Raw genomic sequence first — 27,314 nt, 5'->3', positions numbered from 1 at the left:
ACAGACAGCATTCATTGCAAACGTTTTATTGGAACACTGGCACATAAGGACATAATGATCTTGGTCCAAGGACCCCATATGCTCAAGAACCTGCATCTCAAGCCAGCCTTCCTAGCCTGCTTAGCACTCCTAGGCTTTTTCTCTTTCTTACGGGCAAACACAGTTACCCCTTTATTTTCCCCGAAAATGCCCCCAGCGGTTGAACACTTTATTAAAAATTTTGCCATAATGCAACTATGTATAATAGACCCGTTTCCCGCCCAAACTCTCAGTAACGCAGGTCGTTAAAATATAGTATACTGTATAGTGTTGAGTGTATGTGGTCCAGGTGTACGTTTTTATCTGATGACTGAGGATCACACAAAGTTTTTGTGGAAGATGAATGACCATAAAATAGCCACAAATTTCAACATACTGAATTTATGAGCCTGTTGTGTGAGTGAAAGACATACACACACACACACACACACACACACACACACACACACACACACACACACATTTTCAGAACCGCTCATCCCATACGGGGTCACGGGGGAACCGGAGCCTACCCGGTAACACAGGGCGTAAGGCCGGAGGGGCAGGGGACACACCCAGGACGGGACGCCAGTCTGTCACAAGGCACCCCAAGCGGGACTCGAACCCCAGACCCACTGGAGAGCAAGACTGCGGTCCAACCCACTGCGCCACTGCACCCCCCGTGAAAGACATATATATTTTCAAAAGCCTTTACAGTGATCTTTTAGTGTTTGGGACACAGTTATGCAAGGGATGGGCATATTAATGATAACACAAAATACTTTTGCTTGACATTAAAAGCAGTTGTTTTTACTTTCTCAGACACCCATTTCCTTAGTGTACAGAGAGCACTGGAACTGAAAAAATGTCCCCAGTGTCTCTGTGAATGACGTTCAGAATAGATGGCCATTACACTTCAGTGTGTCTGCAGCACTGGGAGTGCCACTGAATGGTCTTAACATGCTAGCGTTCTCTCGCTGCCAACAAGGCCCTTCAGCAGAAGTGTGGGAAGAGAAGCAGAGAAACAACTGACAAAACAGGAAACAGCTGCAGCACAAAGACGTGGGAAAGCAATGAAAACAGCAAATCTCAGGTTACAATAACGATAACGAAAAATGCAACCCTGCCCTGTTGCAGTAGCTGTGCATACACTCTTCTATTTCATCTCTGACTATTAAAGGACTCATAAAAGTGTGTCTTGGCTTGCTGTTTGCCGTTTCTCCCCTATTTTTTTTCTACGGATCAGAATGGACCACCAGCCCACGAAGGACGTCTGGTTCCACACACTGTCCAACTTGACAAGTAAAAATTTCTCCATTCGTCATTTCTAATAATGAATCTTTATTCAATGAATAAATGAATCGTAACAACCATCCCCTCAAGACTTTGTTGTACGTCAAAACCATTTGTGGATCGATCTTCCTGCACAGGCGAGTCACCAAACGGCAGACCTCCTGCACCTGTCCGCAGTCCCAAAAGGCATGTGCAAGAGTTTTGCCCTCGCTGCACTGGAGTCGCGGACAGAGTGGGTGGCTGGTCAATTTGTGCTTGTACAGGACTACTTTGACTGGCAACTTACTTTGTAGACAATGCCAGTTCAAATCTTGCAGATGGTGGTCGAGCTTCTTTGGCTGAATCCTGGCCCAAGTGCCCTCCTCGAGCCCCGGAAGAACATGAGTTCCTCTCCTCTCGACCATGTCCTTATACAAGTCTCTGTGCTTAAGGAGGGTCTCTGCCTCAATCCTGGCCGCCATGGTCTTACTCCACTTTACAGCGTGGCTGTAATAAGTGGGCCGTGTCTTGGCATTCGGCCCAGTGTTGGACCAGGACTTCACCAACTGGTGCATTGGAAGGGCCAACCAAAGACGCACAAAGTACTGGTGGGAATGCTCAATTGGATCTGCCAGTCAGTTACATAACTGGGAGAGGAAGAGACAATCCAGTTTATGAGGAATGTAGGGCACATCCTTCCCTCCCTCTTCCTTCGGAAGGTGCATGACTTCCCTCCTCACATACTTATACCTGCTCCCCCAGACGAGATTGAAAACGTCCTTCATAGTGCCTTTCCGCATCATGCAGGGAAAGGGGTACACCTGTGCAAGGTAGAGCAACATGGGGAGGATGTCCACCTTCAGCGCCAACGTTTTTCCTATTAAGGAGAGGGACCTTGTCCTCCACAAACCCATTTTCTGTCTGGCTTTGTTCAAGCATTCTTCCCAATTGGCCCTGACGGCACCTTCCCTAATAAAGTTGACCCTCAGCACCTTGAGAGGACTGTCACATCGGGAAAAAACACCAATGCAGTCCGCTCTGTTTTTCCAGCTGCCGAAGAACTTGACAAGAGACTTGCTGAGGTTCAGTGCCAAGCCTGAGGCATGTCCGGACGCCAGAACCAGACTGAGTGCCTGACCGAGTGACCGGTCCGAGCACAGGAACAACATAGTGTCATCTGCTTGCTGGGCCAGCTTCATCGCCTCACCATTACCCCCTGGCAGGAGCAGGCCGTCAAACCCTGGGTGGGCACAAATGGCGACCACCAGCGGTTGATATAAAGAACGTAAAGGACGGGGAGTGCAGACAGCCCTGCCTCACTCCACGTCGCTGGGGTACCCACCCCCCGAAGGAGCCATTGATGGTAACTCAGCTACCTACCTCGGTGTAGAGCACATGCACCCACCTCAGGAAATTAGGGCCAAATCTGCTCAGGGTGTTAAATAGCAAGCGGTGATCCACTTGGTCAAACACCTTCTCCTGGTCCAAACCAACCAGCATGAGGGGGACCTCTCGGTTCTCTGCCCAGGTGATTGAGTCACGGACCAGGTGCAAATTCCAGAACATAGAATGCCTGGGTACTCTGTATGTCTGGTCGCGATGGACCAGGTCGGCCATTACCTTCTTCAGGCGCTAGGTCAGGACTTTTGCAATGATCTGTGCGTTAACGCAAAGCATCGTAAGGGGTCTCCAGTTGGCAAAATCAGCTTTATCACCTTTCTTGTACAACAAGGAGAGCACCCCAGTCCTCATGTTCTTGGTAAGCATGTACCTGCCCAGCACCTCCTTGACAACACACGAAAAAGCTGGCCCCAAGATGTCCCAAAATGTGGAATAAAATTCCGCTGGTAAACCGTTGAGGCCGGGAACCTTGCGCTGATTCATCTAACCAAGTGCCTCCGACAGCTTGAACAAAGTGAAGGGGCTGTCTAAGCCACCAAGGGCATCCTCAGGAACCTGCGACGTCAAATTATCTAAAAAAACTCCTTTCCGTTACTGGGTCCGTTTCCCTGACTTTCAAAAGATTTCTATAAAAACAAGATGCAACCTCCAACATCTGGGTAGTGTCAGTGAAGGACTCACCCTGCTTGTTCCACAGAAAGGTAAACCCTCTCTTACGTTTTGAGTCCTTTACTTTGGCGCCAAACAGAAAGGCTTTGGCCTGCCACTCATGCAGCCAACTCAAAGTATTCTTTATCTCCCCGGCCCTATCATAATCAAAGGTCCCTCCATTATTGTGGCAAGAATAAATCCTCTGGAGCTCCTCCTTGAGCGAGCTGATATCCTGATGTCGCAAGTGGCCTTGACCCCCTCCCACCAATCAGCCACTGGGGGGTAAAAATCCATGGAATCCTACCACAATGAAAAATTCTCGTAAAAAAGGTCTCTATACTCTTTTTCTTGGAGGACTTTGATATTCATCTTTCAGTAGCCACAGCCATAGGTTGGGGCCATGATGGAAATTGTGGCCTCGAACATCATATGGTTTGTAGGCCACTGGGCAGTCAAGAGAACCTTCTTAAAAGTAACAGAGGGCAATGCTAAAATGTAATCTACATGACTACAGGAGCCGCGGCTTTTGCGCCAGGTAATGCCCAGATTGGTGGGGTTGCATTTTCTAAAACCATCAGTAAGGATAAAACTGCTAATAAAATTTTAAAATGTTTAATACTAGCATGGGGGGTGCGGTGGTGTAGCGAGCTTGGCCAGGTCCTGCTCTGGCGGGTCTGGGGTTTGAGTCCTGCTTGGGGTGCCTTGCGGCAGACTGGCGTCCTGTCCTGGGTGTGTCCCCTCTTTCAGCCTTATGCCCTGTGTTGCCGAGTTAGGCTCTGATTCGCCAGAACCCCACTTGGGACAAGTGATTTCAGACAGTGTATGTGTGTGTGTGTGTGTGTGTGCGTGTGCGTGTGTGTGTGTGTGTGTGTGTGTGTGTGTGTGCAATATTAGCATCGTCCTTGCCCTCAAGAAAGATGTTGAAGTCTCCTCCTATTATTAGATGTCTATCAGTCACACAATGAGGCACCAGTCAAACAGAGCAATGTGGAACTTGAACTCCACTGGAGTGTAGATGCACAGAACCCATATGTGCAAACTTCTCCACATGACGTCCACCCCAAAAACTCAGCTGGCATGTACAATAAAAGGCCTTACCTTCTCGAAGACGTGGTCCCAAAAAAGTATTCCCATGCCTGTGGAGTGGATGCCACCTACGCTCCAGTAGGACTCACCCTTCCTCCATTCTTGAGAGAAGAGAGTCATGTCCTGCTGGTCCTGGAGTTGGACTTCCTGCAAAAATACAAGTTGAAGGCATAGGACTCAAACTGGTTAAACAAACCAATTCTTTTTACTTAATTTTTAAGCACCCTGAGGTTAAGAGTTAAAATTTTAAAATCAGCCGTTGGGGTACATTGTTAAAAAAAAAAAAAAAACAATAAAATACCACTAAAATAAGATTAAAAACTAGCCCTTTTTTAATCCATTAAAACCCTCCTCCCCAGAGGATACCGCTGCCAATGCCCCACTAGAGTCCCTGTCTGGCAGGTACGCCTCCGAGTTTGGCGTTGCACCATCCTCCCTCGTATGGTTCATGCTTTTGTTTCCAGCAGGCTGGATTACTGTAATGCTTTATTGTCGGGTTGTCCGTACCAGACTGTATCCAGGCTACAGTTGGTACAAAATGCTGCTGTGAGATTGTTATTAGAAGAAGGAAGTACAACCATATAACACACACACATTTTCAGAACCGCTTGTCCCATACAGGGTCACGGGGGAACCGGAGCCTACCCAGCAACACAGGGCGTAAGGCCAGAGGGGGAGGGGACACACCCAGGACAGGACACCAGTCCGTCACAAGGCACCCCAAGCGGGACTCGAACCCCAGACCCACTGGAGAGCAGGACCGCGCCACCGCGCCCCCGTAATCGACCATATAACACCGGTACTTAAATCCTTGCATTGGCTCCCTGTCTCTTATAGAGCTGATTATAAAATCCTACTTTTGACCTATAAGGCAATACATGGCATTCCTCCGGCTTACCTTTGTGAGATCATTAATTTTTATATCCCTGGACGATTTCTCCGTTCATTAGATGCATGTTACCTTAACGTACCTGTGATCAATAAGACCTCAGTAGGAGGTCAAGCCTTTAGTTATAGAGCACCTAAACTGTGGAACAGTCTACCAGTTACTGTCAGAAATGCCCCGTCTGTTTCTGTTTTCAAATCCCGACTAAAGACTTACATGTTCACTCAGGCATTCCACCTCATAATGTAATTCCACCTGCCTTGGTTGTTTATTTTATCACCTTTACAAAAATGCGTTTTAAATTTATTTAAATAACAAATTACTAACTCTGTCCTATCTTCTCATTGAGCACTACCTCGCTACATAAGCCCTGAGGAGGCCTGCCAGTGGTGACAGACGAATCCCGTGCTGACAGAGGATGATGTCCATCTGCCATGAGGATCGAGATGTTCCATGCCGAGCAGGGGATCCCAGATGCCATTTACCAACATTATAATTACTTGTTACACACTGGCTTACAAATTGTTACTTTCTAGAATGCCCAGGAAGGGTGGGCAATCACTGGCTCGTGGATGCCCAGAGGTTTTTTTCTCTCTCAACCTTCAGTTGGGAGTTTTTGTTCCTTTCCTCAGTGGCCAGTAGGTATACTTATAGCTCTATAATTCTTTCATTATGGTAGCCATTAGTTGACTGTCTTCTTTGTTTGTATCAATTTTTGTTGCTGTATGCCTGTGTTAAAGCGCCCTGTGTCACTGTGTGAGAAGAGTGCTCTATAAAAATAAAAAAATAAATAAAATAAATAAATGATAACTGCCAATTCAGAGACATTGACAGGGTACTGCACAGGGCCCACATGGCATCCATGTCCTCCGGGGAGGAGGGATGCCCTTGGCGTTCTTCTGATACCCCTGTTCCAGACAGGGCATCTCTGTTAGAGGGCCTGTACTGCGGGCAGAGATGGTCCAGATGGTCTTCACTGCTGCAAATATTGCAGCGGCAGGGGCCCTTACAATCCCTGGTGAAATGCCTGGTCTCCAAGCAGTTCCTACAGTTCATATTCTTACAAGCTTCTGCTTGTATGCCCCTGACCCTGGCAGAGCATGCAGAAGGGAGGCTGCTGGGGGTAAAAGAGATAAGCGCTGTTGTTCTGTATGTTAAAACATACTGGGGGATGATGCAGCCCGTTGGAGGGCACAAGGTCGGGACACAGGCATGCCTGAAACTGTCTGTGCCTGTTCCATATCCCAAACTGAGGGGCTGTTGATCTCCCCGCCAACATCTGTGATGCCTTCATCCCGCGGTGCAACCCAAGGCTGGGTTGAAAATGCTGTAAAAAGCCCTTAGAAGGGCTGTGGAAGTGCTCTTTTATGTCCGCTGACGGTAAACACCGGTACTGCACTTGATCTTAGCCAAAATGCCGAGAAGCAAGCCTCGGAACATAGGTGAGGAGAACATTTCTCAGTTGAAGGTTCTGTGCCCAGGTGTGTTGGAGCGGGTGCTTTTATACTGCGTTTCCAGGGGGTTATCACTGGCGGAGTCATGATGGTCGTCAAGCACACGGTTGCTAGGCGTGCAGTTATCGGGTGCGCCAGGGGTGCCAGTGACAGTGACAGTACCCCTCTTCCTACCGGCGGCGGGGCCCGGGGGGACCTGTGGAAATCAGCAACAAGAAAAGGGTCTAGAACACTGCGTGCTGGCACTCAGTACTTCTCCTCTGGGCCATAGCCTTCCCAGTCCACCAGGTACCATCCTTCCCCTCGCTGTCAATAGGAATCTAGGAGCGCCCGAATGGCATAGACCGGGTCCCCATCAACCGCCGTGACTCAGCTGTGGGCCCGGTGCGACATCATCAAGAGCCTGGAGAACAGAAGACCTGCAGGGTTTGAGCAAGGCAATGTGGAAGGTGGGATAGACCTGTAAGTTCGGGGGCAACTGGAGCCTATAGGAGACGGGCGTGACCTGCCGAAGGACCTCAAAGGGACCGATGAAGCAGGAGCTGAGCTTCCTCGAGGGAAGGTGTAATCTCGGGTCCCAGGTGGACAGTCACACTTTCTGCCCTGGCTGGAAGGTGAGGGGGCACTGATGGTGGTCTGCCTGCTGCTTGTAGTGGAGGGCACTACGCTGGAGATGAACCGTACGTTGCTCGGGCCGGGGCACCAAGGGAACAGAGCAGGTTGGTACCCTAAAACATATTGGAACAGTGACATTACTGTGGAGCAGTGGGTCAAGGCATTGTGGGTATACTCAGCTCAGGGCAGGTACCGGGCCCACTGGTGCTGTTGATGGGTGCAGTAGCTGCGGAAGAAGTGACTGATATCCTGCTGTAGTTGCTCCACCTGCCCATAGGACTAGGGGTGGTAGCCAGAGGTGAGGCTCACTGAGACCCCGGCTTCGTCCAGAATGCCTTCCACACTTGTGAGGTGAATTGGTGCCCACCGTCAGACACAATATCCTCAGGCAGACCGTACAGAAGGAAGACCTGTTGGAATAGTGCCTCCGACATCTCCAGGGCCGTGGGCAACTGTGGCAAAGGGTCAGGTGGCAGGCTTTGGAAAATCTGTCAATCAAGGTTAGTATCACAGTCTTACCCTCCAAAGGGGCGAGGTCCACCAGGAAGTCCAATGCTATGTGGCACCAAGGCTGCGAGGGCACTGGCAGCTGTTCTAGCAAGCCAGCAGGTCTCTGTGTTGGAGTTCTAGGTTGGGAGCAGATTGTGCAGGCCTTCACATACTCCTGGATGTCCTCCTGCATGGAGGGCCACCAGAACCTCCCTTGGAGGAGGGACAGTGTTCAGGGCATGCTGGGGTGACCAGCCGTGGGAAAGTCATTGGCCCACCGCAGGAGTGTTGGTCACATTTTCACTGGCAGATACTCCTTACCTTCTGGTACCATGGGTAGAGTGGGCTCGGCTGCTTGTGCATCCTGGAGCTCCTGAAAGAAGTGCCAGCAGACTGGGGCTATAAAACAGTTCTTGGGTAGGATTGGGTCGAGGCGTTCGGTTGGGATGTCACTGGCATTTGCCAGTGCTATGACAGGGCATCGGCCTTCGTGTTCTTAGAGCTCACCCGATACGATACAGTGAAGTCGAATCTGGTAAAGAACGAGGTCCATCGGGCCTGGTGTGCGTTCAGCCAGAATGCTTTCTGGTGGTACTCTAGGTTATGGTAGTCAGTTGGTACCAGGAAGAGGGGCGAGCCCCCTTCTAACAGTGCCTCCATTCCTCCAGGGCTAATTTAATGGCTAAGAGTTCTTGATTCCCGGCCTCCCTGATCTGAACCCGAGCGGTGAGTTGTTATTGGATTTCTGTGCTAGTCGCGGTTTATCCATAACGAACACCATGTTCATGCATAAGGGTGTCCATCAGTGCACTTGGCACCAGGACACCCTAGGTCGGAGGTCGATGATCGACTTTGTAGTCGTTTCTTCTGACCTTCGGCCATATGTCTTGGACACTCGGGTGAAGAGAGGGGCTGAGCTGTCAACTGATCACCACCTGGTGGTGAGCTGGATTCGATGGCAGGGGAAAAAGCTGGACAGACCTGGCAGGCCCAAACGCATAGTAAGGGTCTGTTGGGAACGTTTGGCGGAGGCCCCTGTCAGAGAGGTCTTCAACTCCCACCTCCGACAGAGCTTCAACCAGGTCCCGAGGGAGGTGGGGGACATTGAGTCTGAATGGACTATGTTCCGCGCCTCCATTGTCGGGGCGGCGGTTCGGAGCTGCGGCCATAAGGTCTCCGGCGCCTGTCGCGGCGGCAATCCCCGAACACGGTGGTGGACACCGGAAGTAAGGGATGCCGTCAAGCTGAAGAAGGAGTTCTATTGGGCCTGGCTGGCTCATGGGACTCCTGAAGCAGCTGACAGGTACCGACGGGCCAAACGGAGAGCGGCTCTGGCAGTCGCCGCGGCAAAAACCCGGGCTTGGGAGGAGTTCGGTGAGGCCATGGAGGAAGACTTTCAGTCGGCCTCAAAGAGATTCTGGCAAACCGTCCGGCGACTCAGAGGGGGGAAGCGGTGTTCCACGAACACTGTTTACAGTTGAAGTGGTGCGCTGCTGACCTCAGCTGAGGATGTTCTCGGGCGGTAGAAGGAGTACTTTGAGGATCTCCTCAATCCCTCCGACACGCCTTCCGTAGAGGAAGCTGAGGCTGGGGACCTGGAGGGGGACTCGTCCATTACCCTGGCTGAAGTTGCTGAGGTAGTCAAAAAACTCCTCGGTGGCAAGGCTCCGGGGGTGGATGAGATCCGCCCCGAGTTTCTCAAGTCTCTGGATGTTGTGGGGCTGTCTTGGCTGACACGCCTCTGCAGCATCGCGTGGAGTTCGGGAACGGTGCCTCTGGACTGGCAGACCGGGGTGGTGGTCCCTCTTTTTAAGAAGGGGGACCGGAGATTGTGTTCCAACTACAGGGGGATCACACTCCTTAGCCTCCCTGGGAAAGTCTATGCCAGGGTACTGGAAAGGAGAATCCGACCGATAGTCGAACCTCGGATTCAGGAGGAGCAATGCGGTTTTCGCCCTGGCCGTGGAACACTGGACCAGCTCTATACCCTCACTAGGGTGCTGGAGGGTTCGTGGGAGTTTGCCCAACCAGTCCATATGTGTTTTGTGGACCTGGAGAAGGCATTCGACCGTGTCCCTCGTGGCATCCTGTGGGGGGTACTTCGGGATTATGGGGTTCGGGGCTCGTTGCTACGGGCTGTTCGTTCCCTGTATGACCGGAGCAGGAGCTTGGTTCGCATTGCCGGCAGTAAGTCAGACCTGTTCCCGGTGCATGTTGGACTCCGCCAGGGCTGCCCTTTGTCACCAATTCTGTTCATTATCTTTATGGACAGAATTTCTAGGCGCAGTCAGGGAACGGAGGGTGTCTGTTTTGGTGGCCGCAAGATCTCGCCTCTGCTTTTTGCGGACGATGTGGTCCTGTTGGCTTCATCAGGTCAAGACTTGCAGCGTGCACTGGGGAGGTTTGCAGCCGAGTGCGAAGCGGCAGGGATGAGAATCAGCACCTCCAAATCCGAGGCCATGGTTCTCAGTCGGAAAAAGGTGGATTGCCCCCTCCGGGTTAGGGGGGAGTTGCTCCCTCAAGTGGAGGAGTTTAAGTATCTCGGGGTGTTGTTCATGAGTGAGGGAAAAACGGAGCGGCAGGTTGACAGACGGATCGGTGCGGCGTCCGCAGTAATGCGGTCATTGTACCGGTCTGTTGTGGTGAAGAGGGAGCTGAGTCGTAAGGCGAAGCTCTCAATTTACCGGTCGATCTACGTTCCTACCCTCACCTATGGTCATGAACTCTGGATCATGACCGAAAGAATGAGATCGCGGATACAAGCGGCAGAAATGAGTTTCCTCCGCAGAGTGGCTGGGGATAGGGTGAGGAGCTCAGTCACCCGGGAGGAGCTCGGAGTAGAGCCGCTGCTCCTCCACATCGAGAGGAGCCAGTTGAGGTGGCTCGGGCATCTGTTCCGGATGCCTCCTGGACGCCTCCCTGGGGAGGTGTTCCGGGCTTGTCCCACTGGGAGGAGGCCTCGGGGCAGACCCAGGACACGTTGGAGAGACTACATCTCCCAGCTGGCCTGGGAACATCTTGGGGTTCCCCCAGAGGAACTGGAGGAGGTGTGCGGGGAGGGGGAAGTCTGGAGGACTCTGCTCGGACTGCTGCCCCCGCGACCCGGCCCCGGATAAAAGCGGAGGAAGATGGATGGATGGATGGACATATTTGGCAGACTCTTTTCTCCAAAGCAACTTCCAATGAACTCTGTGTAGTGTTATCAACCCACACACCTTATCCACCAAGGTGACTCACACTGCTAGATACACTACTTACAATGGGTCACTCATCCATACATCAGTGGAACACACTCTCTCCATCACTCACACACTATGGGAGAACCTGAACAGTATGTCTTTGGACTGTGGGAGAAATCCCACACAGACACAGGGAGAATATGCAGACTCCACACAGACTGAGCAGGGATAAAATCCACGTTCTCTTGCACCACTCAGGCACTCTGAGACAGCAGTGCTACTTGCTGTGCCATCGTGCCACCCAACAATCTGCTATAACACATTCTATGCAGCTTCTGGCCTGAGCCAGGGGGATATCCCTATATCACCTGCGTAATGAATAAATATAAACGTAAGCCTAATAAATTATCCATTTGTGTAAGATTGCATAGGGCAGCATTCTGGATACACCAGTGATCCTGAGTGGTGTTTCGTGCAGCTTATTACAGGTTTATAGCAGTTGAAAAGAACATCAATTGAGTGTCCGAGACGTTTTATTCAGGCACGCCGAAAATTTTGCACAACAGGGTTGTTCCCTTAGCTCAGCATTTCTACTTCTGGATATTTGCATGTGACTTTTCCCTGATTAGAATTAAGTGCCAATGTACCTTTTTGTCAATAACGTTGGAACTGACTGCAACATCTCCATCATTCCAGTCCTTATCAGAGCTAAGAGATGAGAGAATGGTGCCAATAGCAAAAATAAACACAGGCCAAGTAAGTCCTGGAACGCAATATCGGTAAGTAAATAAGGTTTTCTGTTCATGTACTGAGGTTAAATATTGAATGTTCAGTTGAGACAGCCGTTGTTTTCATTTCTTCTGTCTGTGGAAGGCACTGGAAAACAGGTTAATAATTGCCTCTGATTATCTGTCCATGTGAAGCACAGTCCAACACAACTCATCACAATAGCCAACAGGCACAGCTGCTAGTGTTGGGCAACCTGTACTTTCTGTACTTTGGTTCAAAACACCCTTTCAATACTTTTCCACCAACTCTTTCCAGCGCTTTTTATTCTTTCTGTTTAACATAATTGTTTGGCTCTGCAGTAGCAGAAAAAATATATTAATACTTAGTGAAAGACCCATGAATTTGAAAAGTAAAAAAGCAACTTTGGGAATGGTACAGTTGTGAACAAAATTTCATTTTGTAATGTGGAACTCAAGACAGACTTACTTTCAAATGAACTTCCATTTATTGAGTTAGAAAACACTCAGCCTGTTAAAAGTGTAACATTTATAAGTAATGTTTACATGCCACAAATTAATAGAAGACTACTTTTAAAGTGTTTTTTTTTTTTTTTTTTTGGGGGGCGTCATTCTGATCAAAAAGAAAAAAGGAGATCACTTCAAGATGGATTCACACACTCACACATTTCCTGAACCACTTTTCCCCATATGGGGTTGCGGGGAACTGGAGCCTAACCCAGCCACTCAGGGCATAAGGCTGGAGGGGGAGGGGACACACCCAGGACAGGACACCAGTCCATCACAAGGCACCCCAAGCAGGACTCAAACCCCAGACCCACAAGAGAGGAGGACCCAGTCCAATCCACTGCGCCACCGCACCCCCTAAGATGGATTCAAAAGAAGTTAATTAAATAAAGCAGTTATTTAAAAAAAGTGTGATTGTGGTAATTTGCTTGCTGTAATTAAGGTAAGTGTAAGTAAGGAGATGATACAGTACATAAAGAGCTCTTTGGGTGCAACACTTAAAATTAATCTTTTTATGTAAAAACATTTTGAGGGGGCAGAAACTATTCCACAAGTGTATGATGTGGATTCCAAAATGAATGTGTAAATCTTTTTCTATCATGTTTCAACAATTTTTTTCCAGATTAATCCTCCAGTTATTCCTTAATATTGAGAAATATACAAAAGTGTATAGCTGATAGTGACACAGGCCTAACTATGTGACTTTCCTGCCACCTTAAAAACCCTCCATAAACAGTGTTGTACTCTGCTCACGTCAGGCTGTGACAGCATGCCCCATGCTAAAAAATAAAATAAAATAAAATAAGCAGCCTACTCACCACTACATTCCTGCTGAATACTGGACCTTCACACCACCTGCTTTTACCAGGCTCATCAGAATGTAATTTCACTCAACTTTGCTCTCAGATAAAGTCTGTGCTCCTCTAATGTCTTTTGTTTATTCATTTATTGCTTTGTTTGTTTTTTGTAGACAGTTGCAAAATTTTCTCTTTCCTTAGTCAACAAATAGAAATGACTGGAAACAAGTGGGGAGTACAGAGGATCAAGTAAATGTTGCAAAGCATTCAGGGAAACTTTAGAGACATTTTCCATTATTTGCCTTGATTACAATTCAGCAGTAAACAGCCACTCTACTCTTCAGTAACTTTCTATTCTTGGGTTTAATATTCAGTTTACATTAAAACTTTAATGTTTTTCCTGTATGTTGTTTACAGCTGTAAGGCTCTCAGTAAGTTAGAGAATAAACTGAGGAAATGCAACTTTTTTTAAAAAAATTCTGCTTTACCTGGATAATCTCAAGAGTATTGGACAGAAGAAACATGAACATTTTGTAATCAGTATTAATGATGCTGTAATGCATTATTTTATAACATTTCATTATAAATTGTCTTCCAAAAAACTAAATATAAAACATATTTTCACCTGGTTTAGTTCCAGTCTGCTTCACTTTGGTTCAGCCTGAGTTAGTATTACTGGTTCAGTAAGGCTTACATGAGAAGGATGTAAATATTAATAACACTTAAATAAATTAACATATTGGTAAGATATGCTTCAAAACAAATAACACATTGTTACAGCTGCAGCATTTCAACATTTTTTTTTTTAAAGTTTAATGTTTTTCCTCAGTTCATGTGCACCTAACAAATGCTTCAATAAATGTTACAGAGCCCAGTTTCAATCTTTGACTGTTATCACAAGTAAGAAAATATTAAAATTGTTTGATTAAAAAAGTGTGTTCTTTTTTAGAAGGATTAACCAAAGAACAGTAATGTGCAGCTCAGGTTCTAGATTCAAATGTAACACAAGATTGCACTATTAAAGAGATCAGTTGCAATGGAAAGTAGAGCAATATTGGATTTTGCCTTCATGAACTCATATGAGTCCAGTGCATCACAGAACATCTGATGAATTCAAACCATTTGCTCTGGTTGCTGTGTCTTCTGTTATTTCACTGTTTTAAGGCACAAACAAAAAAATAATTTGTGATGCAACCTCCTGGACTCTGATAGGAGAAAATACAGTCAGTGGGACTGAACGAGCCATTAATATTGCTTGTTTTTCCCAGAAGGCTCTCAGCTCATGTCCAGCTCACCTCCTCAGTCTTGTCCCTACTTTTTGCTTCCAGCTCAGAGGTGCTTCTTGTCCTCTGCACTCAGAGCTCCCGACAAGCAGTAGGGGATGATGCTGACAGTGACAAGGGGCACGGTGGCACTCTTGCAGAAAGAGAGCAAGTAGAAGAGGCCCTCTCTCTGGGTCGGGGGCTTGAAGGAGTCAAAGAGATGTAGCAGCACGAGAGAGGCAACAATACAGCTGAGCCTGAAGGAGATACTCCTGCTTCTCTTGATCTCTGTATGGAGAGGAGAATGCAGACCGAGCCCCAGGCCAAAGAGGGTGCCCATGTTGCGCAGAAGGCTGGCAAACGGGGTGGTGTCCATGTGAACCCATTCCGCTTGACTGCACCACCTCTTAGCCTTCTCCAAAGACCAGAGCAGATCAACGCCCACTGTCTTCAGCAGCACATAGAAACCCAAAGCAAAGGTAAGCAGGAAGAGGGTAATAGAAAAGTACTTCTTGAGACTGGCGTTATAGATCCATTCCATTCTGTTGAAGACTTCAGCCACTGCCATGCCTGTGTGAAAGAGTCTGGCTTTATCTTCAAGTTCACAATGATTTGCATTTGCAATTTCATCAAATTCATTAATTACTTTTCTAATTTCAAAGACTTTGTGTTAAAAGAGGCGGGGTGCGGTGGCGCAGTGGGTTGGACCGCAGTCCTGCTCTCCCGTGGGTCTGGGGTTCGAGTCCCGCTTGGGGTGCCTTGTGACGGACTGGCGTCCCGTCCTGGGTGTGTCCCCTCCCCCTCTGGCCTTACGCCCTGTGTTACCGGGTAGGCTCCGGTTCCCCGTGACCCCGTATGGGACAAGCGGTTCTGAAAATGTGTGTGTGTGTGTGTGTGTGTTAAAAGAAGGCCCCCTCAAAGAGTACTCATTGTCTCATTCATAGTAGATCGCAATGTCTGCATATCATTTACCTGTGATTACTCCAGCGACAACCTGGTGTGGAAAGTGTGCGCCTATGAACACCCTGGAGAGACAGACACAGACCTGGACCCCCCAGAAGAGTGTCCACAGCATTCCTCGTATACACCTGGCAAAGTTATTACAGACAGCTGTGGAATCGTGCTCATATTTCTGCTTACACTGGGCTATAGTCTAGAAAAGTGTCGTGTAGTAGTGTCAACAAACGCAAACTTATATTGTTTGCTTTGTTTTCACTAAAAATACTTAGTACTTTCTTGTAAAAAATAGATACAGCCCATTATCATAACAGTGCAGCTTGTGCTTCTTCATTCCCAAGACAAATAATGTGCAGGGACTGAAAGGAACATGTAAGAGGAGAGAGCTCCTACCAGTCTAAATGAGATCTTCGCTTTTCTTTCAGGGCTATGGCAAGGATGGAGGTCACCATTGCATAATAGACACCTGCAGCACCCATAGCATGGCCAGACGGGCTACCTGTTGAGTGAAGGGGAGCAAGAGCACAGAAATCTCTAAGCATTGCACTCCATCTGTATCTACTGGATACTTACTGTGCTAAAAAGCCACTGAAAGTCATGGTCTTCTTACAGTCAAACATTCTTAAACACTTAGAAATGCATCTCTAATCTCTAGTAGCACTTAATTTCTCATTATATTCTTGCTATATTTATTTTAGATGATTCACAAGAAAACATGTATGACTTGGTTAGAAGTTGACAAAGATTGAGAAGTAGGGCTATTTATATTTTATATTTTTTATTTATAAAATTTCATAGGTAATTCAGAACAAGGCCAAGTACTTTGGTATACAGTATGTGTCACTTTAGTTTGCATGTCCTGGCTCATGTTAAACTCACCTGGGCCAGTTTCACACGTCATGGGGAACTGATCAATGTGTGGCACAGAGGAATTTCTGTAGTATGGTGTTTCATGGACCCACCAGTAGGGACGTTCACCAAAAAGGATCCTGGTGGTAGAAAGCAACAGAGGAACATCTTTCAGAGAATATCGGTGAAGTGACAAGGCTTATTTCTCATCTAGCCTCAAAGGCTTTGACTTACCATTTGAAGACCAAGTTGAGCCAGTCGCCAATCACAGCCACCCAGATGAGCTTGATGCCCACAGAATCTTTCAGGTGAAACCAGATGGGAAAGAAGACAAAGAAGGTATTCCTGAGGTCAGCAGCAAAGGAGACAAAGAGAAACCAGCCTTGGGCATCCCTGTAGTGCGTCTGCAGGTACTCAGTTGAGCTCACCCCAAAACCATGCATGGCATCCATGACTGCAGTCATTGTTAAACCTTGGCTTAAATGATCCTTTTTGAATACCTCTAACTCAAGCTTGTAGACTGAAGGGCAATACTGACAGGCTGTGGTAGTCTTGTACTTTGCTTTTATACCCATGTTCCCATCACTTGAACGCATGAACGTTCCCTGATCTTTGGACCTTGTGCATGTCATCAAGCAAGAGACACAAAAAAGTCACTCAGTGTTCGGCTAAAAGGAGAAGCGATACAAACTCCATCGGGGAGGTTGACTAGCGTCCACTCAGCCCACCCAGATATCTCATTAACCCCATCAGGGACCATATGAATAGATACCCTTTTCAAAGTGTGACCAGTTTTAAAGAAGATATGAAACATCAGCATTAAGGTTTGAAGCTCACCATTTACGTAACTCTTAAGCACATTAATTATTGAACCTTGTTTTCAATTTTTTTATTCATTGCCCATTCAGTTGTTTTGTGTAATTTTCCCTATTATTTTGCTGCAGATTATCTGTACAGCAGGTATGATGTTGAAAAAGAGTTTTAAAAGACAGGTTAGCTTATTCTAAATCCTTGTCAAATGTACGCTTTTATTCTGTACCTCCTATGCAGAAAGTGTGGCAAAACTGCTTTTCCCTTACCTCTTGTTTAGAGTAGAAAACCATTGTATTTAAATTTCAGACCCCTCAAAGACCACCAAATATTGACTTTGAACATTCAATGACTTATCTTGTTAAAGCACTGAGTAAATAAACAACCTTATGTAACAGCTTCAATGCTGACTTTGGTCTCCCATTGACACAAACCACACACTGTTAGGATACTGTAGCTTTGTGCTCAAACCCAATCATTCTATTCACTCACTGCTAAGTGTCTCTGGACCACAAGGTCTGAGTGTGTACCACACACTGACCGGCTCAATAACACCATGAGCTTTTCATGTGTGTGTTCAAGTGATATTTCACTTTCATTAAACTGAAAGAAATGTAAATGGTATAAAGCACAAATGTGTTTGTTATACAAGTCCAAGCCCACCTCAGCAATGTTGTACACATTACTCGTGTCTCCTGTCATTATGTAACTAGTCAAGATCTGTTCTGGGAGGCATCACTCTCTGCTGCTTACTCTATTATTGTTATTTCAGATACTTTTCAGTCACCTTGTTCAGCGCTCTCTATCATTCTGAAGAGAAGAGTGCTCTAGAAAATTTAATTGAGTTTAATTGAATTGAATTGCGAGGGCGCAGTGGCGCTGTAGCATGGCAGGCTTGGCCGGGTCCTGCTCTCTGCTGGGTCTGGGGTTCGAGTCCTGCTTGGGGTGCCTTGTGACAGACTGCCATCCTGTCCTGGGTGTGTCCCCATGCCCTCCAGTCTTGTGCCCTGTGTTGCCAGGTTAGGCTCCAATTTGCAGTGACCCTGCTCAGGACAAGTGGTTTCAGCCAGTGTGTGTGAACTGAATTACACTTTTTACAGTTCCTCAGAACCCGGAATTCAGAATTCTTCTTTTTATTCATGGTAGATCCCGTCTCATTACAAGATGTTCATAGTGAAAAACAACAAAATGTGGTTCTCTGCAGTGGAAACAGTTAATTTCTAATGCAAAAAAATGTAAAATCATTTTAATTCACTTCCTGCCAGTGCTACTGTGAAAAAATGTCACCCAGATTTGGGAAGAGTTTTCAGAGGCCCTGGACAGTGACTTTTTAGATGTCCTTGGCCTGCTGCCACCACTGTCCTCAACAGGACAAGCAGTTTGAACAAAGGGTGGATGACTGTTTTGGTCCTTGGTCAATTTGGTCCTTGTAAATGCAAAGAAGTTACTTGTAACTGGAAATTGGGGTATTAAATTAAACTCCCAGTATAGTCAAATTCTTGTAACCCAAATGGACCATACATATAATATTTATGTATTATGTGTTCTCAGGATGTCCACTGAAAACATGTAATACGTAAATATTATATGTATTGTTACTGGAAACCCTCAGATAGAATTACATATTATGTGGGTATATGTGTGTATGTCCATTGCAGAATACTGTATGTGTCAGACATGAACTTTGCTAGGTTGAGACCTCTCACCCTTGCCTTTTGCACTGTTTGGTGAAATGAAAAGCCCCTGCTGACCACACTGGGAGAGTCCAGAGAATCATGTGACCACTGCTGAAATTGCTTACAGAATATTTGTGCTTTTCCGATTTGTGTTCTGTTAGCAAGAGCAGGAGAGGATGAAAACCAGCTGGCCTTGGACCACAAGATACCATCCAGCATTAGGAGTTCTTTTCCTTTCTTCGGTTGTGTTATAGATTTGTCCCAAACTTATTTTTGAACCTTGAATCTTTGTTTTTATTCTTTAGGCTATGTGTTGTTTCGCTTCCAGTGCTTCATGCAGGCAATGAGTTGGGAATGGTGCTGTATGAGGTATACAGACTGAATGCAACTTCCAGCAACAATTGTTTTGATTGCAGAAACTGGAAAACTGACTGTAACACAGGCTGCACAATGGGGACATCTGGGGGCTATTGCCTCCCTGTGGACTAGTCTGGAAGGAGCCCTAGGAGCTATTTGTCCTGCTACCCCCAGTGACACAAGGGTTACAGTATATAGGTCAGGGCACTGGTCCTCTCCTGGAGTCTGCAGCAAACAAACAAATGAGGTGGCCTTGTATAAAGTCCATGACAGAGAGAACCCAAAGCACTGCTGGGAGCACAGGCAGCTTTGTTGCACACACTGAGGAACAGTATATCCTGTTCTTGCCTCCAGCCTTCCTTCCTATTGTTAACTTCTCCAGGAGTATCTGGCCCAGGAAAGAACATGGACCTACTACACAGCCTAGGCGTTGACCTGACCCTCAACCTCCAAGCCAACTACAGCCACTACGAGAGTATATTCCACCTGGCCTCTTCTTTGGCAGACCTGCACACCACCTTTGTTGTTTTTTTTCCTGTTTGGTTCCATTTACGTCAGGAGGTGGGCATCAAACTGATATGGGTGGCAGTAATCGGTGACTGGCTCAACCTAGTCTTCAAGTGGTAAGGACATTTAGCAAGAAGTCAATATTTTTAATAATCGGAACGTATTTCATTTACATGAATTTCTAAAAATAGGTGTCACCCTTCTGCACAAGGAAACCATGCAATACAAATGTGTGTGGTGTCAGCTTTGCTGACTGAACTTGTGATTGCCATACAACATTGTTGCAACTGGCTTTGTAAAAGCCAAATGTTGGACATTGCTCTTTTCTCCTGTTCGATTAAAATACACACTCTCACAATGGCAGTGACCTTTGTGACATATTAGACATAACATCTGGTGCATCCAACTTTTCAATTTCATTGAAGCATGATGTAAATTAATTTTGTTATATTCATATTAAAATCCATCATTTCACATTTTAAAATTGTATATATTTACATATTTCCCTTTTAAATTTACTTAAAACTATTAACGTTTGGTTAAGATTTTAAAATTGAGTACATGCAACACTCACGTTCAGTATGAGAATATATGGACATAATTATTCAAAATGATCTTAAGAAAATAATAATAATTTACTTTGAATGAATAAGCTAACCCATATCCTGAATCTGAGTATCTGCTAAATGAATAAATGTACATGTCAGTGTGGGTCATTTTACATCATGTATGAAAGGGTCTGAATTTATTTGAAATCTAAAAATAAACCTAGCATTCTGCACAGCACACTGCAATTTCAAAAACACTTTGGCTAAGGCTCTTAAACTGACCAAATTAAAATTTTTCTTCAATAGGATTCTATTCGGAGAGAGGCCATACTGGTGGGTCCATGAGACTCAGTTCTATGACACTGCACCAGCTCCTGTCCTACAGCAGTTTCCCATCACATGTGAAACAGGACCAGGTATTGTCTTTCTTCCAACTTAAGACTGAGACAGGCAGATAGGCAAGCAGACGAACTGACACACACACACACACACACACACACACACACACACTTACATCTTGAAACCTTGGCCATAATTGTAATTTAAAAACTCGATATCTGAGTTACTCATGGTCACATTTTAACATCTGCTCCCTGAACCTTAGCTACTGCTGTTTTCATTGCAGCGGAACTTAATTTATGTAATGAAACAGTCTGATCAAAAGAGGAATTCAGAGTAGCGCTTATATGGATAGTTATCCAATTCAAGACTCTACACTGACAGTTTCAGGTGCCATGGTGTATTTAATGGCTCTTGCCCACCACAGGAAGTCCTTCTGGCCATGCTATGGCTTCAGCTGGGGTGTGGCACGTTATGGCAACAGCGATCCTGTCCATTTCTGAAGAGAAAAGGCACTCTGCCCTCTTCATATGGTGAGTGAAAAAGATGACACATGGGGAAATCTATGCTTGTTGTGGTAATATCTAAACTTCTCCATAACAGGGTGACACGTCTGTGGCTGTGGACATTATCCTATGCGTTCGTGGTCCTCGTCTGCATGTCCAGGGTATATGTGGCGGCACACTTTCCACATCAAGTCATCGGTGGGGTAATTGCAGGTGGGCCATTTTCACCAGCAGTGTGCTATTTGGGATAAATACGTTGAACCTCAGTCTTTAGAGTTTCTTCTCAGCCTCCCATGAAAGTAAGGATAGCCAAAACATAACATTCACAGTGTGTCTGGGAGAATATTCCTACCTTCACTGTATGTTTGGGGAAAAGGCCCGGGATTTTCTGATGCCTTCAGAAGCCATTCTCTCTCAATGGCAGGTATCACTGTGGCCAAAATGTTTTCCAGAGCGGGGTGGATCTATAAGGCTTCCTTGAAAAAGTACTTCTGCACCACACTCTGTCTGCTTACCTCTGCTCTTGGCTTCTACCTGCTATTGAAGATGTTGGGTGTTGACTTGCTGTGGACCCTGGAAAAAGCCAATATGTGGTGCACCCGTGCCGAATGGGTCCATATGGACACCAGCCCCTTCGCCAGCCTCCTGCGAAACATGGGCATCCTTCTTGGACTGGGGCTCGGCCTACACTCGCCTCTCTATGTGGAGAGCAGGAAGAGCAAGAGTGCTCCTTTCAGTCTCAGTTGTGTCATTGCCTCCCTGACATTACTGCAGCTTCTGGACACCCTGAGCTTCTCTTCTAATAATCCAGTTGTGTTCTACTCGCTGTCTTTCTTCAAGAGTACTGTGATGCCCTTCATCACCATTGCTCTTGTTCCAGCCTCTCTCTCTGTCCTTTTCAGGAGCAGAAGGGATCAAAAAATGTTATGACAACACAAGGGATAGAGTGCATTGTTCTCAAAAGTTCTCTGGCTGTTGCTGAAATGCAGAGCTGTGGCTTCCAAAATAATGTTAATAGACTTGAGTCCCAATGCTCTAAGTACACCTCTGACCAGGAGAACAAAGAACATACTTTCATTTTTACAGCTATCTACAGAGATGGGAAATGTGGAATTATAATAAACTGTAAATAAATTATAATACCTGGGAGTTATTCTGACCAGACATTTCCAAAACACACCTGTTCAGTAAACATGTTCTTTGAAGTGATTTTCACTGTTTTATCTAAAATCTTCATCAGGTGCTGCAAAACTGTGTTGCTTCTTTGTATTTGTTAAATATGAAAAATATGAAAACAGTATGTTTGCTATGTTTCTACCAAATGTATGATGCAGAGATGTCTGCTAGTAACCATGAAGGATGGAGCATTTTCAGGAGATACTTTTCTGCCAGATGTCCAAGAGAAGCTTAAGTCCTCGATCTTTGTATGTGGACATATTTACCATTTCTCTGTGTTCTGTCTCTACCTGTGCACTACTGTGACCCTGTGATGTTCATTAAACCAATTAAAAAAAAAAAACATGTCCAAAATGAAGGCCAAGAGGTCTGCACAAACAAAACTGCTCCGATTTGCTGTTTATTCTTGCACTTACGGCATGGTTTACATTTCAGTGTCCTCTCGGTCCCGGACAAGTGGGTGTGATTCAGTGATTCTCCCTTCTTGTCCCCAGGCGTCTCTAGCGCGTCTTCCTGTGTTTACCACAAAGTGCACAGAAACAGCAGCCCAGCTCCCAGCCGCTATCTCAGTGCCTTGGCAGCAATCTGTCCACGTGAACAGCACGATGTGCTCTGGCAGCCCAGGGCCAAAAGTTATTTGGCTGAACCTTGATCTGCGCTAAGGGAAAAGACTGAAAATTCTTCACTCTGAAACAGTGAAGGGCTGCAACGCCACATGCTATACGTGCTGTATACACTATTGCATAGTAATGGGCTCCTTGTTGAACTTTTCCTCTGTATTCAATTTAGTAAGGATGCTCCTCTGTCCTATCATATAAAAGAGAAGGTCCCAGCGAGTCCTGGCCACACGAGCAACGTTGCTGGCCTTTCTGTCTGTGGAGAAGAGTACAAATGACCTTGTTCACAAGGGCTTTTCTTTACCGTTTTAAATAAGAGCCCATTTTACACCACATTAGCCCATTTCTGAACTTCTCCCTTTTGGATTTACAGAATGGCCTCACTATACTCAGTCCTTTTCCAGGCAACAAATATCAGGGTCTTCCTTGAATGGTAAGACAAAGCAGACATTCTGTCTCCTTTGTGCCAAGTATGACTTTACTACAAGATTCTTCTAGCAGTTTGGCTGTGTATAAGTGATGTGTAAACACTGGAAGCAGTACACACTGTAAGCCCACTGAGGCAGGGCCTTTATACAAACAGGGAGCAGTTTATCTTGTTAGGGCTGGTAATGGTTTATGTCAGCTTTTGGGGGGGCAGGCTGGACACCCCACCTTTGGACACACATGGAAGTGCTGATGTTCAGCCGGAAGGATCTTGTACAGTTTGTTTTTTGAAAATAAGCCAATTTTTCTTTTCTATTGTTTTCTCAGTTCTGGACATTTTTTACCGAGGGTAAATGTTACAGATTAATCTGCCTGTTTTGCTCCCCTTCCTCTTCTCTTTCACTTCATTTTCACAGATAAGGGGCTGAAAGTGCGGGAACTTCCTGCGACTGCTGTAACAGCTCTGGGTGCACCACTGGTATGTTAGGAAACTCAAACGTACTGTGTCCTGCATAGCTATTTTCACACTGGAACTCCCTTCTTGGGACAGAGTATCTCCACTTGGCACATTCTGGCCAAGCTTTCAAATTTCCCCTAGCAGTGACCAGAGAAACTGCTTTTGAATCACCAGATTGGTTGTTTCATCTTCTGAATTTTTATATAACACCAAATGCTAACCTGTTTTCTACATGCAGTTGGATGAAGAACACATCACAGCACTTGGTGTTACAGAAAAAAGTCTACTTAGGTGCAGCATTCAAACTAAGTTCTGTCACAACTTCACTGTTTCACCATGTAGACACTTCACTTTTATTACATCAAATGCAAATACGTGGCCACAGTGGTCCATGAATATCTGAGCAAAGAACAGATATCCTTGTTTCTCTCTGTTACCGATCACATTGTGTTATTACATTATGTGCTACTTAGATAAGGGGGTGCGGTGGCGTAGTGGGTTGGACTGAGTCCTGCTCTCCAGTAGGTCTGGGGTTCGTGTCCCGCTTGGGGTGCCTTGCGACGGACTGGCGTCCCGTCCTGGGTGTGTCCCCTCCCCCTCCGGCCTTATGCCTTGTGTTGCCGGGTAGGCTCCGGTTCCCCGTGTGGGATGAGCACTTCAGAAAATGTGTGTGTGCGCTACTTAGATTTTCATGTATTTTTTTTATTTAAACTGATAGTTATGAAGTTGGTAGATGCTTTTCTTCAAAGCAATATACAGTATAACTCAGAGTAAACAAAGACACACATTGCCTGAAGCCACTCATCCCAAGCGGGGTCACGACAAACCAGAGCCTAACCCAGCGACACAGGGTGCAAGGCTGGAGGGGGAGGGTACACACCCAGCATGGCACCCCAAGCAGGACTCGAACCCCAGACCCCCCCAGAGAGCAGGACTCGGCCAAACACACTGGGCCACCACGCCCCCTGCTAGAGTAAGCAAAGAGTACATCAAAAATACAAAAAGTACTATAGTAAATACAGTGTACTGTACTATGGTCAGAAGGTACTAGTACTTTTTAGTAACAGAACAAGAGCTGGTCTCAACAAGAGAGAGAATGAAGAAATGCAAATACTTTGTAATGAACGTGTTTTGAGTAGCTGAAAGAATGTTGCTCCAGTTACCTGGTATCCCTTCACAATCCAACAATGAATGTATGAAAATGTCTAGAGCTGGGATGTCACACAGCAGAGACGTCCCTGGAAATATCCTTCAAAAATCTGTAGGAATGAAGTGAAGTGTGTGAATAGACAGAGAGTACCAAGTATTTTCCTTTCACTTAGTCAGGGCGAAAGAGAGGAACGTGAACTTGACCAAGTGCCCATGTGGGAACCTTTCATTCTGATACCACGTTGATATACTGACGACCGTCACACTCTCAGAAAGTTACAGGAGTTGAAGAAGAAGCCAAAGAGTGATGGAACAGAAATCACATAAGAGAAGACGGTCCAGGAGGATTGCTATGGACTCATCCAAAGACATCCATGTTCTGGCCTCCTGCTCTGCCTCCAGTCATATCACTTCACTCTTAAGGTAATACCCTGTAGCATGGACGAAAGATACCTTGGTCGTTATAAAAGATGTGTCTGACTGTACAAGCAGCATGGCAGCTCAGCTCACTAATATCAACACTGAAATTGTCATGTTTTCCAAGGTGATCCAGACCCAAGTGGGGTTTCACGGTGTTCTTCTATACAGAATCAGAAGGCAGAATGAGTAGTTGTTGTCGTAGTGAGGGTCACCAATGAGCAGACGTCAATCCAAGGAGACTCCAAAGTCATAGTCCAGAAAACGAAGCCAATGGTCAGGGAACGAGGAGAACGAGGAGACGGGGACTAGGTTTGGGAAGGGCAGGAACAGGGCAAGAGAGGAACAGGAACCGGAACAGGCACAGGAAGGAGGACGAGGACGAGGAAAACAAGGATGCAGGAGAAATTGCAGGAGAACGCAGGCGTGGGTGAGCAGATGAGGCGGATAGGTTCCACGATCTGGTCGGTCCAGTGTCGTCCTCTATTGCTCCATCTCCCTGATCACTCACAGGCGCATTGGGTCCGCGCCGAGGTCGTGGGCATGACATAAAGAAACACTAATATAAATATCAAAATAAAGAAACACTGATTTAAACATGGAAATAAACAAACACTACTATAAATATCAAAATAAACACTAATATAAATATCGAAATAAAGAAACACTCAACCTCAGCTATAGAAACAGCTATAGGAAGAAACCTCAGCAGCGTAACCTATCATGCAAACAGCTTTGAAAACTACTTTGTCGAAGCTGAATACAGGATGAATAAAAGCTGAGCTGTGCCAAGCAAAACTGAATGCACTGTGAACAAACATTGGCACAATAATCTGAACATGTTGGTCTTACCTGAGGCTGCTGAAGGGAACACTCCAGAAAAATCCTGTGTTGGTCTGCTGGCTGATTCTCCTCAAACTCAAGTTAAGTTGTGCTTGTTGATACCTGGTTGGAGCACCTAACCCAAGCATCCTCCAGGGAGTGTGCTCGTTTAATTTTCTGCCATCGGAAAAACAGTGATGAAAGCCACCATCAGTTTGCATCATTATCTTCATAATCAATAAAAGTATAACAACAGAAACTTACCTTGATTTATTTTCAAGGTAGGTCCCATGACAGTCATAGATACTGTATAGCCAAAAATGAATGAAATGTGCCGGAAGGCTTTTATTTCAAAAGGAATACAACTTTGAGCCATATTAAAATAGAAATATATTTGCCAGAAAATAAAAACAGTGCTCTGTGCATGTAGAGTCTTCTGTTTAATGCCTACTGTTGAGCAGTTCATCCGATGAAAACATCCAACATTTCTCAACTTGTTATTGACCAAGGAAAGTAACAAACAGCAGGCAAAATGTGTAAAGACTCTAAAACATAGCTGAGTGAAGGTGGTCCCACATTCCTCTACTGCTTCTACTCAAAGTGTGTTTTTGTGAGGAAACAACAAAATTTTTTGAAAACAGATAAGTGAAAAAAATGCTATTAAAAATAAACTTAAAAATGTTAGAATTTGTAACTCAAATGCTGTATATTTAAGACAAAGACCAAGTTTAATAACTGTTACTAATAAGGGGCGAAAAGAAAAAAGACAAATTGTAAGAGCTGTTGAAAGAATAAAAAAATTCAAACAACATGTTTGTGCTTTTAGAATTCATGTTATTAATACTTACAAAAAGCCACTAAACAGATTTGTTTGTTTTCTTTTAACTATATTGATGGCTAGCAAATAGCAAGACAGCTAACAGATTTGGCCTTTCAGACCTATGTAAAGTCACTTAAGATCTTTTTGTTGTTTGCTCAGCAAGCAGGTAATGACACAAGTTTCTTAGCAACAACTGGCCAGTTTTTGCAGTCTCGTTTTATATCTTTATTATTCTAAATTATGAAACCGTACACAGGTAGCCCTTGACTTACGATGGGGTTCCCTACTGTCATTAGGCATTATGACCAAACGTCAGGACTTAATAAGGTTGATGGGATAGCTGCCATAATTCTGGGTAGTCATAACTCAAAGACTATTGACTGTATTTTTATATTTATGTTTATTAATTTATCAGACAATTTTCTCCAAAGCAACTTCCAGTGAACTCTGTTGAGTGTAATGTAATGAACTCTGTTACTGTCACTGGCACGCCTAGCAACCGCATGCTTGACAACCAT

At 45.6% G+C, this 27,314-nt stretch overlaps 2 protein-coding genes across 2 annotated transcripts; one reads left to right on the top strand and one right to left on the bottom strand.

The window, feature by feature from the left end:
- Positions 1-13,571: 13,571 nt before the first annotated feature.
- Positions 13,572-17,666, bottom strand: g6pc1a.2 (glucose-6-phosphatase catalytic subunit 1a, tandem duplicate 2). The gene is made up of 5 exons (XM_018742135.1): positions 16,404-17,666; positions 16,200-16,309; positions 15,714-15,819; positions 15,336-15,451; positions 13,572-14,933 (listed from the first exon to the last, which is right to left on the bottom strand). The coding sequence occupies exons 1-5, from the start codon at positions 16,799-16,801 to the stop codon at positions 14,431-14,433; spliced, it is 1,233 nt and encodes a 410-aa protein (XP_018597651.1). The 5' UTR covers positions 16,802-17,666; the 3' UTR covers positions 13,572-14,430.
- A 343-nt stretch (positions 17,667-18,009) lies between these two features.
- On the top strand, positions 18,010-22,433 carry LOC108928080 (glucose-6-phosphatase-like). The gene is made up of 5 exons (XM_018741862.1): positions 18,010-19,635; positions 20,374-20,483; positions 20,834-20,939; positions 21,010-21,125; positions 21,337-22,433. Exons 1-5 carry the CDS (start codon positions 19,418-19,420, stop codon positions 21,840-21,842), a joined length of 1,056 nt encoding a protein of 351 aa, XP_018597378.1. The 5' UTR covers positions 18,010-19,417; the 3' UTR covers positions 21,843-22,433.
- Positions 22,434-27,314: the final 4,881 nt, after the last annotated feature.

The sequence above is a fragment of the Scleropages formosus genome, chromosome 25 (genome assembly GCF_900964775.1).
Source record: "Scleropages formosus chromosome 25, fSclFor1.1, whole genome shotgun sequence".
Taxonomy (NCBI): Eukaryota; Metazoa; Chordata; class Actinopteri; order Osteoglossiformes; family Osteoglossidae; genus Scleropages; species Scleropages formosus.
This window is presented reverse-complemented; position numbering and strand designations above follow the sequence as displayed.